Source organism: Tigriopus californicus, chromosome 9 (assembly GCF_007210705.1).
Source record: "Tigriopus californicus strain San Diego chromosome 9, Tcal_SD_v2.1, whole genome shotgun sequence".
NCBI classification, from domain to species: Eukaryota; Metazoa; Arthropoda; class Copepoda; order Harpacticoida; family Harpacticidae; genus Tigriopus; species Tigriopus californicus.
In genome coordinates, this window is record NC_081448.1 from 1,620,656 (window position 1) to 1,632,513 (window position 11,858).

An 11,858-nucleotide genomic window follows, 5' to 3' on the forward strand; every position below is an offset into this window, starting at 1 on the left:
CCGAATACTAACCTTTGACCAGAATGCGGTCATCTTGGTAGTAGTGTCGCAAAGCGGAGAGCCAGTAATGGCAGTGAGTCAATGACACTGGCCGGATTGCATGATAACTTGGCCGACCGCAGCAACGTTGACAACCAAGGCGAAGACGGACACGATCTTCAGACGGACGAGAGGAGCTCTCAACTGAGGTGAGTTGGATATATTTATAGGCTAACGGGGTCATTGAATGCCATGCTTGAGCGCTTATTTTATGACCGATACATGTGTTGGAGTGGATCTGGGCTCAATCCGGGCATTCTCGTTAGGCATTGACACTGTCTCCAAGTCTAAAGCATATGGTAAGATCAGGAGGCTCTTTGTCATTATAGGCAGCACTCATCGGATGCAGATGGGCGGAGGAAATGGCGGAAAAATGACAAATTACCACTCACTGCCTCATCAGTGACGACGCCAATGGCACCTTTAAGCGTGGCCGACAACGTCGAATACTCTTTGGCGAGCAATTTCCAAGAAACCATCTCACTTTGGAGCAGTCAAGAGACTTCTAAAACCAATTTGACGCTGTCCGAACGAGGACAACTCTCGGCGACATTTGGCAGCGGATCATCCATTCAGATATTTGCCACCAATTCAAGTAGGTTGCTGCCTGCATGGCTTGTACTATTATGACCAACAGCAACGACAATAACCTATGAAGCTGCTCCCTCCTCGGTTTGTCTGTCTCTAGATTCGGTGTTTTTTACCCAACTGCATTTTTGGGGAGAGTTGAACTATTTGCGTTAAAATCGATTCTGGTTCTCTTCTAGTCATTAAAAGTCTATTGTCCTCACCATCTTCACCCACCGATGGCGGCATCCCCTCGACTGTGAACCCATTCTCACGTTTAACGGGCCACAGTGGGCCTATCCGATCATTAAGTTTTTCCCATCATTCCCAAGACTTTTTACTCTCATCCAGTGAAGATAAGAGCATCCAATTGTGGGATGTGGGCGGGGGCGGAAAATCTTTGGGTCAGATCAAACACAAATCCCGATCCGATCGGGGGGAGCGGGTGGCGGTCTTTCCCGACACAGTGGTCAAAACACAATTCTATTTCATGGACCAATTCGTACTTTCCGCCTCAGCCAATAAGCTGTTTATTCACCGACTGGAACTTGAAGAAGTCTCAGCCAGAAGATCGGAATACACCTGTCAACTCTCCCACATCAAGACGCTGGCCATGAGTCAATGCAAATTCATCACTGATTTCACAGCTGTCAATCATTTCTACTCGTATTTGGCCATTTGTGCTTGCTCAGACAAAGGCGTAAGAATTATGGACTTTAATCATCAAGCAATTTGCTTCCAACTCAACCAGGCGCATTCCAGACCGGTTCATCAAGTGTTGATTCCCAGCACCGGTCAGAACACTTTCCTCAGTGTTGCCATCGGAGATGGGGCCAAGCTCTGGGACTTGAGAAACGGCCAGTGTTGCCAACGCATCGATTGGCCAAATGTCAAAAGAACCAATCCAGGCCTGGATTGGAGCCCGTGTTCAAACTATCTCGCCACTGGAAACGAAGATGGGGTCATGTACATTTCCGACATTCGCCGTCTCAAAGGTTTTGCTGCCAAGATCCACCCCAATATCTCCTCTCCGTCTGCCATTACCGATGCCAAGTTCCACCCTCAGAAACCTATTCTATTTAGTGGGTTTGCCGAGGGTCAATTAGGATATTACAACATGTCTTAGAATAATAACGAAGTGCACAGATGGATCCATCGGGACTCGTCTGTCTGTGGTGGCTTCGTTGGCTTTCCCTTCATCAGAGGGCTCTGCGACAACAACCGTTCCTTCTGGCAACTAGATATTGATCCCATCAGCAGCCACCTGCCACCAGAATGAAGGGGCTTTCGCATTTGGAAGGAAGGGAGCACACTTGCCTTGGGACCGACATCAGGGCTGCCAAGCCTACTCATCTTCCCTGATAGTAGTTAATTGTAACGATTATAAATTCGATGTATGCACTATAAAAAATCAAACCATACAAACTTGGGTTTGTCTTATTTTGATGGACGTCATGTTGGTCCATTCAGTTCCAGCTTTTAATTCGTTGACAATGGCAACCCCAGACCAGAAAGGTCCTCTTTTGCTTTCCTCTCTGGAGGGAGCTCTAGGGACTTCATGTTCCCAGGGCTTACTTACTTCATTCCTTGCTCTTGAGATGGAGTGAAAGTCCCCGTGTCGGTCGTCAGCTGGAATCGAAACATCCCCACAATAGGAAAATTTACCAAACAGGTACAGGACCACTTGCCCCTTTAAATTGAAGTTCTCAAGTCATCAAACCAAATACTCTCGAAGGGATGATGGTCGAAAACCTTGGCCCTTACCATGGACACGCTCCGCTACAAAGGCCTAGTTCATCAAGCCCGAGGTCAAACGAAGGAGGCACGCCGAGGCATAGAATTGACATGAAATGTCTGGAACTGAGGCAAATGCTCCAGTCAAAAGGGTAGGCGCAAAAAGTTCCTTTGTTCACTCGGATTAGGCTTAATTCCGTTTTAATTGGTTCAAGCGTGAGGGGCGACGAAGTGGATGATAAGGTGAACTCATTCCGAGCCCTGTTGACCCGTCAATGTCTGGATTCGGGCGAAAGCAAAAGACGAATCTCCGCAGTCAAAGATAGTTTCGAACTGGACTCCCCACTTAAGTAAGTGATATCTTGGCACTGTCAAGCCTCTCGCTCTCTGTCTCTCTTTGCTTCTCTAAGGGATTTTTTGGAGTGGAACTGGGTTGACGAGTCGCAATCAAGGTAGCTAGGTGTTCAAGGTTCTTGAAAGTTTTGTGATCAAAATCACATCACATTCTGGGAATCACTTTGCGTGTTCTGCTTCAACAGGCAGGTAGACCGGGTGGCTTGCACGGCAACCCGTAATAATAATATCATGATACGAGTTGTTGGAAAACAGACATTCCTCATTCAACTGTTACCATTGTCTCGGAGACAGTTGGTTTAACCTAACATTGGACCGGGAAACATGAGTAATTAAAAAAAAATAAGAAAGAGCTATATTGCAAACTTTGGAATAATTATTTAGTACTGGATATTGGCAATTAACTTAAGGTCGTTGTGACTTTTTGGAGTGCAGTGTAACCATAAAGTTTTCTGCCCCATGATGACACTAGTTAAAGAATACCTAGAGCGATTCCTTTTATTTGATAAGTCATGAAAACATCTTTCTGTTTGGCAAATTATCTCAATCAAGCAAAAGTGGAAGCCTTTGAGAGCTGAAAGTTATGGAACTTAGTAAACGTCCTTGTTTTTTTTGGCTATTCTATTACGGTGTTTGACATGATTTGGTATATTGGCTTTAAATCTGGAACCTGCTTAAAACTCAAATTTGATCACTATCAAGGAATACGAGCTGCCAGGACAGTCTTCTCCTAATATCGATAGAATTTGACTTTGACCAATGGTGCGGTGTTTATGGCAATGTCAAATAATTCAATTTCTAATTTGATAATTCCCGGTGGTGATGAAATGGTACATCATATCCTTTTGTCTTTATGAATGAGCAAAACAACGTCAATTTGCAGCGTCGCTGCCTGAAATCAACGTTTGGTTGTTACGTAAGCTCATCCACATTGTTGGATATGCAAAGTTGGACTAAATATTTGAAAGCAAGCACGAATGCCTGGCAAATAAAATCGTAATAATAGTAATAACCTTTATGGCGACTCTTGGTCATGTCAGATTGTGAAATGTATAAAACTGTATGTAAAATACCTGTTTGTATAAGTATACAGTTTTATGCACAATGACGTGCTATTTCGATGGGCAGAACTTTATGGTCACAGTGTAACTTGGATGTATGACGTTTGATGAGAATAATTGGGCCCATTAGCGTGAACGTTGCAACTACTAAGTAATTCATAAGAGTATTGAGGCATTTAGATGACTTTACATGGCATTTAAGGTTCAAAGAGAAGAGTAGGAGATATGCAACAAAAGATCTTTACCACTGACTGTGTTCTTTGAAGTATTTCAACATGGAATAAGAGGTTTGGGGAATACGACTTGTCTTCCAAAACGCCTCTGATGCTAAAAATGATTCTGAACCCAGAGCCCAAAATATCGAATTTTACGTATTCCTAGAATCTCCTCAAGATTTGCAAGGGGATATGTACTCCTTGAGGAAAGTAAAGCGGCTATTTTGAATTGCTAATTGATGCGAAAGAGTTCCAGTTTATGAGAGCTAGGCTGTACTTCTGACTTTGTTCAGTTCTGATGGAATATGGCGTGTGAAGGTAGATATCTTCTTCGAAATTTTATTGCTCTAATGAGCAAAAAACTGTCTAAGTATGTCGATAAGAATGGAGGGCAAACACTCGCATACATTCGAATCTCAAACCAAACTGAGCTGTACATCCATTCAAGCGGTATATATGTAGTACGGCTATGCAGACACACGAACGAATGCATTGGTGTGTCAAAGATAAACCAACTTATCAGCTCAAAGGGACTAATTCTTGGTTTGCCGGTACAACCAAGCTCACAAACTGATATGCACTAGTTAATGACAATACTAGAGAGTTTGCTTTATTCACTTGATGGACTGTTCGTAATGTTATTTTTAGAGATCGGATAATTTTCTCAAAAATAAAAAAGTCACTTTTTGGCAGAAAAAAATATATATTTGACCTTTATGTCAAATGCAAAAAAGCATGCCAATCCCCACTTACAACTCATTTCTATAATTGTCTGAACTGAAAATGGCTCATCAATTTCGTTTGTTTTGACGAGAAATAATACAAAACAAGAATGGCCCGTTGCCCGAGCTGGAATTTCAAGGAAAAAAAATGGCTCTTTCAATATTCCGGTACTCCCTTCAAGCCCTTAACGGTGTGGGGATTGAGATTGAATATCTATAGAAAAAATAAGATCCAAAAGGAACAAAATTCCTCCATTGATTTTCTCTCTCCACCTTCCTGACCATTACGGGATTTTTTTTGCGATGAGGGATAGCTTGAAAATCCGGGTACATGTTTCAAACTAGTGCTAGAAATGCGGTGAATGTAATTTTCTTAATATTGTACAATTTTTCGAGAGATACTTTCTTTGACTCAACATTCATGAAATTTTTGGACAATTATAATTCAATTGTTCATGTTTATTGAAAATGCCACTCAAAAACATATTTGCTTTCGGTCAAGCAAAAAGGAAGTATTATTGATGAATGGGTGGTAGATTGGCCTTCCCCTGAATCTGCTAGTCACTGACCCATTTGATGGAATAGCAATGAGAAAGGTTTGGGCTGTTCTGTTCCTGCTGGTATACCAATAAGAAAACGGAAAGTTAGCGAGCCCTTGGCACGCCAAGCAGCCATCTCGCCCAACATCTTCCCTCTCTCTCTTTGGCAGCTTTCTATTTTTGAGGAGAAGATGGGCTAGGCATCCCTGTTCTTCCTCCTCACAACCATAAAACGATCCATACAAGATGGAGTAACATAGTGGTTCCAAATGTGATTCGACTTTTCGGGGGTGTCGGGCTTAGCTTAAGTCCAAATAGAACAAAAAAACAATGTAGTGATCCATTTTAAGTGTTCAAATTTATATATCAAAGTGCTTCCAACTTGCTGTAACTGTAACCAAGTCTTCCAGACCATTTATATATGCTCTTCCAACATTTTTTTAACTTGTGTGCCATTTACCATAGAGTAATTCATTATCGTGCAACATGAATAACCATCACCATAATCACACCAACCACATGTTCCGTCGTTTCAACGGCCAAGATCATATGGCCTCCAAGTTTCGAGCTGGGTTTGTGCCAAGGGCCATGGTGGATCAGTTGAGGATCCTGGAGCATCAGGGTCAGACCCTGGGGTCTAATCCTATTCTGAATTCACTTCTATTCGCCTTTGGCACCATGCTCACTCGAAAGACGGACAAGTTCACCCAAACTGATCCAAGGTGATTAATCTGAAGGGTTCTTCTATTTGGCCTCCATTACATCAATTTTTTTGTCTCTCTGTCAACTGGTTCATTGTTCCGTTTCAGGGATCTTCACCGATCTGGACAAAAACACAGGTAAGTTTTTGGCTCATCCTTCCATGGATCATGCTTGCTTTCAAAAAACTCGTTTGATAAAATGATGTTATGATTCATAGATTGGAGTTGGATGCTAGATCAAGCTCTCGTCGGAAGAAGAAAAAACGCAAGCGTGATCAACGCAAAAAGAGGAGACGCCGATCTTCTACAAGTCACAGGTAATAATGATATGACTATTTCCTACACTTCACCATAAATTTGGGAAATACAATGCCCAAAATGTCGATATTCCTCATTCTCTTGGCTGTAAGCTGACATGAAAAAAAAACCACGTCTAGATCATATGTATATTTTTATAAAATTTGACTACGACGTACGAGCCATGATTTTTATACTCATTCATTCATGTGCACTGTATTTTACGATGATTGACTTTTTAATTCTGTACTACATTTGCTTGACATCATAGGATCACATGAAAGCGTTTAACGCTCAAAAAGGTAAATCAATCACTGATAAGAATCATTCATTTCAACCTTTGATGACACTTCCTTTGAGTTCTTGGTAACCGAGATCCAAGCAGGCAGGTGTTTTTTTTTCTTTGAATAAATACATATTTTGAGATGATCATCCATCCGTTCGTTCGTTCAATCGGCCATACACATCCATTCATCCACCATCGGGATCAATCCAAGATCCTCCAGGATCGTGAAGCGAGTCTTGTGCTTTTGTTCTAGTTTTGTGGGTATTCTTTATTTCCTTTTTCAAGAGAGTGCAATGTTCCACATGGAACAAGTCACTTGTCAAGTCGTTTCAGTGTCCTCAGATTGATCGTGGGATCCATTCCCAAAGTAAGCACTGACCCTGGAATGACTTCTTGTTGTATACTCTTATTGCACCTGCTTATGGCAAGCAAAATGTAGCCTTTCTCTCCATATGAATGTGCCATGAACCTTGTTTGGTCCCAAGATGATGTGATTCCGTTCAGCTCACGCTTTGCTTGATTTTCAGTGAATCCTCCTTGGATCGACAATCCTATTCCAAAGCCAAGTCAAAGATCGTGTCCTACGACGACGATGAGGACGATGAGGATGACGAGGATGATGAAGATGGGGACACTGTTGAAGTAGATGACCAATATTCAGATCAGGTAACCAATCATAATTCGTTCTTGACTCACTTTGGAACCAACCAGAGCATCAGACACATGTACACATACCGTTCAAGTCAATTGATACATGTAGAAATGCTATTCGGGCATCTGGCATTTCGTTTCCTATTCTCGTTTCAATACATGCGAAATAACAACTTGTGGCATAGGAGATTGACAAAATATATTATGCTTGTTCCATCGCTCTTCTCAGATCAATAGGACTTTGTAAGTATATTCGAACGGCAATAGGAGTCTGTCCTTTATCCCAAGGTGATGTCCAATTATTCGGGGTTAGGGGACTAATAATATAATAGTTGCACACCATTGAAGTTGTTGAATGCACGACGCCCCAAGAATAGAACGTTGCCATACGGATCTCGAGCATTTTTCCGTTCTTAACTTTTAGGACAAGAAGAAGTCTCGACGTAAAAAGAAGTCTCGGTCAAAAACGAAATCACGCTCACGCTCCAGAGGTCGCTCCAGACAGAGGTACGTACAAATCTCGTTCTATCACATGCCCAGCCACAATTAAGGCTCTCGGGAATATGCAATAAAAAAAAAGGAAGGCATGGATAGACAACCACTAAATGCCAATGCCAAATGTGGTCAAGATTTGTAAATGCCTCATTCAAGCATCAGTTAGCGCTTCACATGGCACCCCCTCCTCCTCCACCCCCCTCCCTCCTTAGATGCACAAACACATGTTTTGTTTGGAACAGAACGTCTTTCTAAAATAGCTAGCAGAAAAGGAAAAAATTGCCAAAATGTAGGTATTGACATTGGCATTTACTCTCCTAACAATAAAAAGAAAATATTAATCTTTCTAAGGTCTCATGAGAAGAAGAAGAAGAAAAAGAGGGCCAAGCATTCCGATCCCCAGCCGGAAATAGAACCCCGGAAGATTGGTCGGGACTTGGCATCTTCTCCGTTACCTAAACTCAAGCGAATAATCAACAAACGGCGATTCAGCCAAGAGACTGAGGATCTCTCGCCCGAAAACAGATTCACTGGAGACGAATCTCAAGGGAAACAGATCGTTATATCCAGTATCGACGACATCCCCACTTTGGACGATGACGGCAAACCAGTCGTCAAAGGCATCCAATCTCCAACAGGATCCGAGTCTAAAACAGTCGAACCCAATGCTTGGGACTCTCCAGATTCGGAACCAAAGCCAGTGTCCAATGGAACTAGCGCCTCTTCATTGCTCCGACCGCCAACCGGCAGGAATCTAAAATTCCCCAAGTTCCTCCCGAAAATCATTGGCACGAGCCTTTTGAACAACAACAATCAAGGCCCGGCTCGGGTTCTACCTGACGAGGCGGTCAAAAATGTAGAGGGTCCGCCGGAAGAGGCGGACGAAGATCCAGCCGTGGAATCTGATCGGGAGCGGAAGCGATCTTGGTCGCGTTCGCGATCCCGGAGTTACTCTTCCAACCACTCGCGAAGTAGTAGCCGCTATAGTCATAGTGCAAGTCGATCCCGATCCCGGAGCGACTTCCGATCGTCCAGGTCGAGAAGCTACTCTCGGAGCTACTCTCGGTCTCGAACCAGATCCAGAACCCCGCCTCGTTCCCGGACGCGCTCACCTTCCTTGCCCCGACGAACGGGATCTCCCTCTTTCAAGGAACGAAGACGAATCACCAGGTATGCTTAATATTTCATTTCAAAGGGAGAAATTACACGACTAGGTTACTCCACTCATTGATGTTCCGCGTTTTCTTTGGGTCAGATTTGAAGAGAAGGAAAGTGCAAGACACTTCAAATAAAGAGTTAGGAAATTGTTCCTTGATTTTATTGATTTACTTCAGTTTTCTAATTTCCGTTGCAGAAACAGTGAGGAGCCATATTTGGACTGAGATGGCTGAATGATACAATGTAAACAAACTCTTGATGAGTTTATATATTTGCTTTATTTCAGTGCCAGGAAACGGCCGATCCCATATCGACGAAAACCTAGTCATTGGGGACGTTACTCCTCCTCGTCCGACAGAAGCTATGACAGTCGCAGTCGTTCACGCTCCCGATCCTGGTCGAGATCTCGATCACGGTCCCGATCCCCACGTTGACTCTTCAACCTATTTAGATCTCAAGTTTTACTTTCCGCTTTCACATTCCGAGCTCCACTCAAACATACGGATGCAACCCACCCAGTTCTAGTCATTCCAATCGATCTCTTTGATTAAGTTTTTATGATTTCCATATCATAGCCGTTCTTTATTTTGTGATCAATCTTCCGTTCGTTCTAATCCATTTGTGATGTTGTAAATTGAATCGAACCAAAACTGTTGTCTCTTTATTGAAATAAAGAAATAAAATCCCTCTCGTTCCAAGAAGTTCCATTTGTTCCTCATTAGCTCACAGTTTTTAGCCCCAGAGGGCGTCAAAGTTGATATAGTATTTCGTCTGCGTGGCTTAGAGCGCCTCTCTCGGCTAATTGGTGTACTACCAGCTGATGTTTTGTCAATGCCGACTGAACCATTCCTTCAAACATTAGGCTCGTGACTTGTCCCAAAACTAAAACCTAGTGTCTGTTGTCATTCAATTCCCGTCATGGCAGAATTAAAAAGTTATCAAACTCCTTTAAACTCAAGGTACGCCTCTGAGGAAATGAAGTTTAATTTCTCTGACCACAAGAAGTTCTCCACGTGGCGTCGGATGTGGTGGATCCTAGGGAAGGCTCAACAAGAAGTAGGTCTTACAATTGATGGACATCCCATCACCCAGGAGCAATTGGATGAAATGGAGGCTAATCTAGAGAACATTGACTTTAGAATTGCCATGGAAGAGGAGAGGAAAAGAAAGCATGATGTGATGGCTCATGTTCATACTTTTGGGGTGGCTTGTCCCAAAGCCAAGGGGATCATTCACCTGGGAGCTACCTCATGCTATGTCACGGACAACACGGATCTGATCATGATTCGGGATGGTTTGGATATCCTTTTGCCTAAAGTGGCCAAATGTATCAAGCGTTTGGCGGATTTCGCCCTATCGTACAAGGACCTGCCGACCTTGGGCTACACTCATTATCAACCGGCACAACTGACCACAGTGGGGAAACGGGCTTGTCTCTGGCTTCAAGACTTGGTCATTGACGAAATGACCATTTCTCGTGTTCGCCATGATCTGAAATTCCGGGGTATCAAAGGAGCCACCGGTACTCAAGCGAGTTTCCTTCAGCTCTTTGATAATGATGCCGCCAAGGTCAAGGCCTTGGATAAGGCCGTCACTCGCATGGCTGGATTCTCGGGCTGCCTGACCATCTCCGGACAGACCTACACTCGGAGGATTGACATTGGTATCGTGTCGGCCTTGAGTGCGTTTGGAGCTAGTGCCCATAAGATCTTCACGGATATTCGGCTCTTGGCCCATGACAAGGAGATCGAGGAGCCCTTTGACAAGAGTCAGATCGGATCCTCGGCCATGCCTTACAAACGCAATCCCATGAGGAGTGAGCGAGGTTGTGCCTTGTCCAGGCATCTCATGACGATCTTGTCCAATGCCATGCAAACGCATAGCACTCAATGGTTCGAACGCACTTTGGATGATTCGGCCAACCGCAAGCTTACCCTTGGTGAGGCGTTCCTGTCGGCCGATGCCGTGTTGCAGTTGCTTCAAAACGTCCTGGAGGGTCTGGTGGTGTATCCCAAAGTCATTGAGAGACGGATTCACGCCGAGCTACCTTTCATGGCGACTGAGAACATCATCATGGCCATGGTGCGAAAGATGAAGGATGGGGATCGACAAGAGGTGCATGAGAAGATCCGGGTACTGTCCCATGAAGCCGGCAGTGTAGTCAAGAATGAAGGCAAGGACAACGATCTCATTGACAGGATCAAACGGGACCCTTATTTTGAACCGATCTTGGCGGATTTGGATCATCTCTTGGAGCCAGCCACGTTCGTGGGGCGGGCTCCTGAGCAGGTTACGGATTTCATTCGAGAAGAGGTGGAACCCGTGCTCCAGAAGTACGAAGGTCAATTAAGTGGCAGTGCCGAGTTGAAAGTTTAAGAGAAATAGATCTGGTCACATATTTTATTTGTCTCGTTCAATAAATGACTCGTAGAATACGTTTCCAATATAAGGTTCCAACAATCTGGAAGTAGTTTCTTTTTTCGGGGATATAGCTTGTGTTTTTGTAGGTTTATGGCTTTTGAGAGGGATTCATTCGATTCACTGAACCATCTTCATTTCCAGGCATCTGTAACACAAAACGTACCGATTTGTTCAAAATCATTAGAAATTTCAAAACAATCATATCTTTGGCTCTAACGAAAAAGCGGAGATCCAGAACAATGTTAGTTGTAAAGAGTAAAGAAGCAACAAAGTTATGGGGATGACTATATCGGTTTTGCACTCTGAATCTATCCAAATGGGGTTAAAACACATGTACTTTTACTACAAACATATTGTTTTAAACATCGAGAACACCTACACGGGAGAGTGTATAAACGAGGCTTAAAACCTCATGCATCGTATAGATGATGCTATACTGGACAGAATGATCAAATAAAGTAACCCTCGTTCAACTATAGAAATCTTCAGGCGAAGTTGAACTTCATTCAGGAGAAACAAAAANTCGATTCACTGAACCATCTTCATTTCCAGGCATCTGTAACACAAAACGTACCGATTTGTTCAAAATCATTAGAAATTTCAAAACAATCATATCTT

General features: G+C 43.3%; 2 protein-coding genes across 4 annotated transcripts; both read left to right on the forward strand.

The window, feature by feature from the left end:
- The first annotated feature begins 14 nt into the window (after positions 1-14).
- Positions 15-9,510, forward strand: LOC131886274 (serine/arginine repetitive matrix protein 4-like). Of its 3 annotated transcripts, XM_059234554.1 has the most exons (9): positions 1,993-2,278; positions 2,342-2,492; positions 2,556-2,690; positions 6,041-6,070; positions 6,151-6,249; positions 7,043-7,181; positions 7,591-7,673; positions 8,013-8,831; positions 9,106-9,510. In XM_059234554.1, the coding sequence occupies exons 2-9, from the start codon at positions 2,344-2,346 to the stop codon at positions 9,251-9,253; spliced, it is 1,602 nt and encodes a 533-aa protein (XP_059090537.1). In that variant the 5' UTR covers positions 1,993-2,278; positions 2,342-2,343; the 3' UTR covers positions 9,254-9,510. The 3 variants fall into 3 exon arrangements, 2 of the variants coding, with proteins under 2 accessions (XP_059090537.1, XP_059090538.1); XM_059234555.1 differs by lacking the exons at positions 1,993-2,278; positions 2,342-2,492; positions 2,556-2,690 and adding an exon at positions 5,435-5,953; XR_009373903.1 differs by lacking the exons at positions 6,041-6,070; positions 6,151-6,249; positions 7,043-7,181; ... (1 more) ...; positions 8,013-8,831; positions 9,106-9,510 and adding exons at positions 15-188; positions 369-634 and having other exon boundaries at positions 807-2,278.
- Positions 9,511-9,632: 122 nt separating this feature from the next.
- LOC131886275 (adenylosuccinate lyase-like) lies at positions 9,633-11,254 on the forward strand. Its single transcript, XM_059234556.1, has one exon. The coding sequence runs from the start codon at positions 9,738-9,740 to the stop codon at positions 11,193-11,195; it is 1,458 nt and encodes a 485-aa protein (XP_059090539.1). The 5' UTR covers positions 9,633-9,737; the 3' UTR covers positions 11,196-11,254.
- Positions 11,255-11,858: the final 604 nt, after the last annotated feature.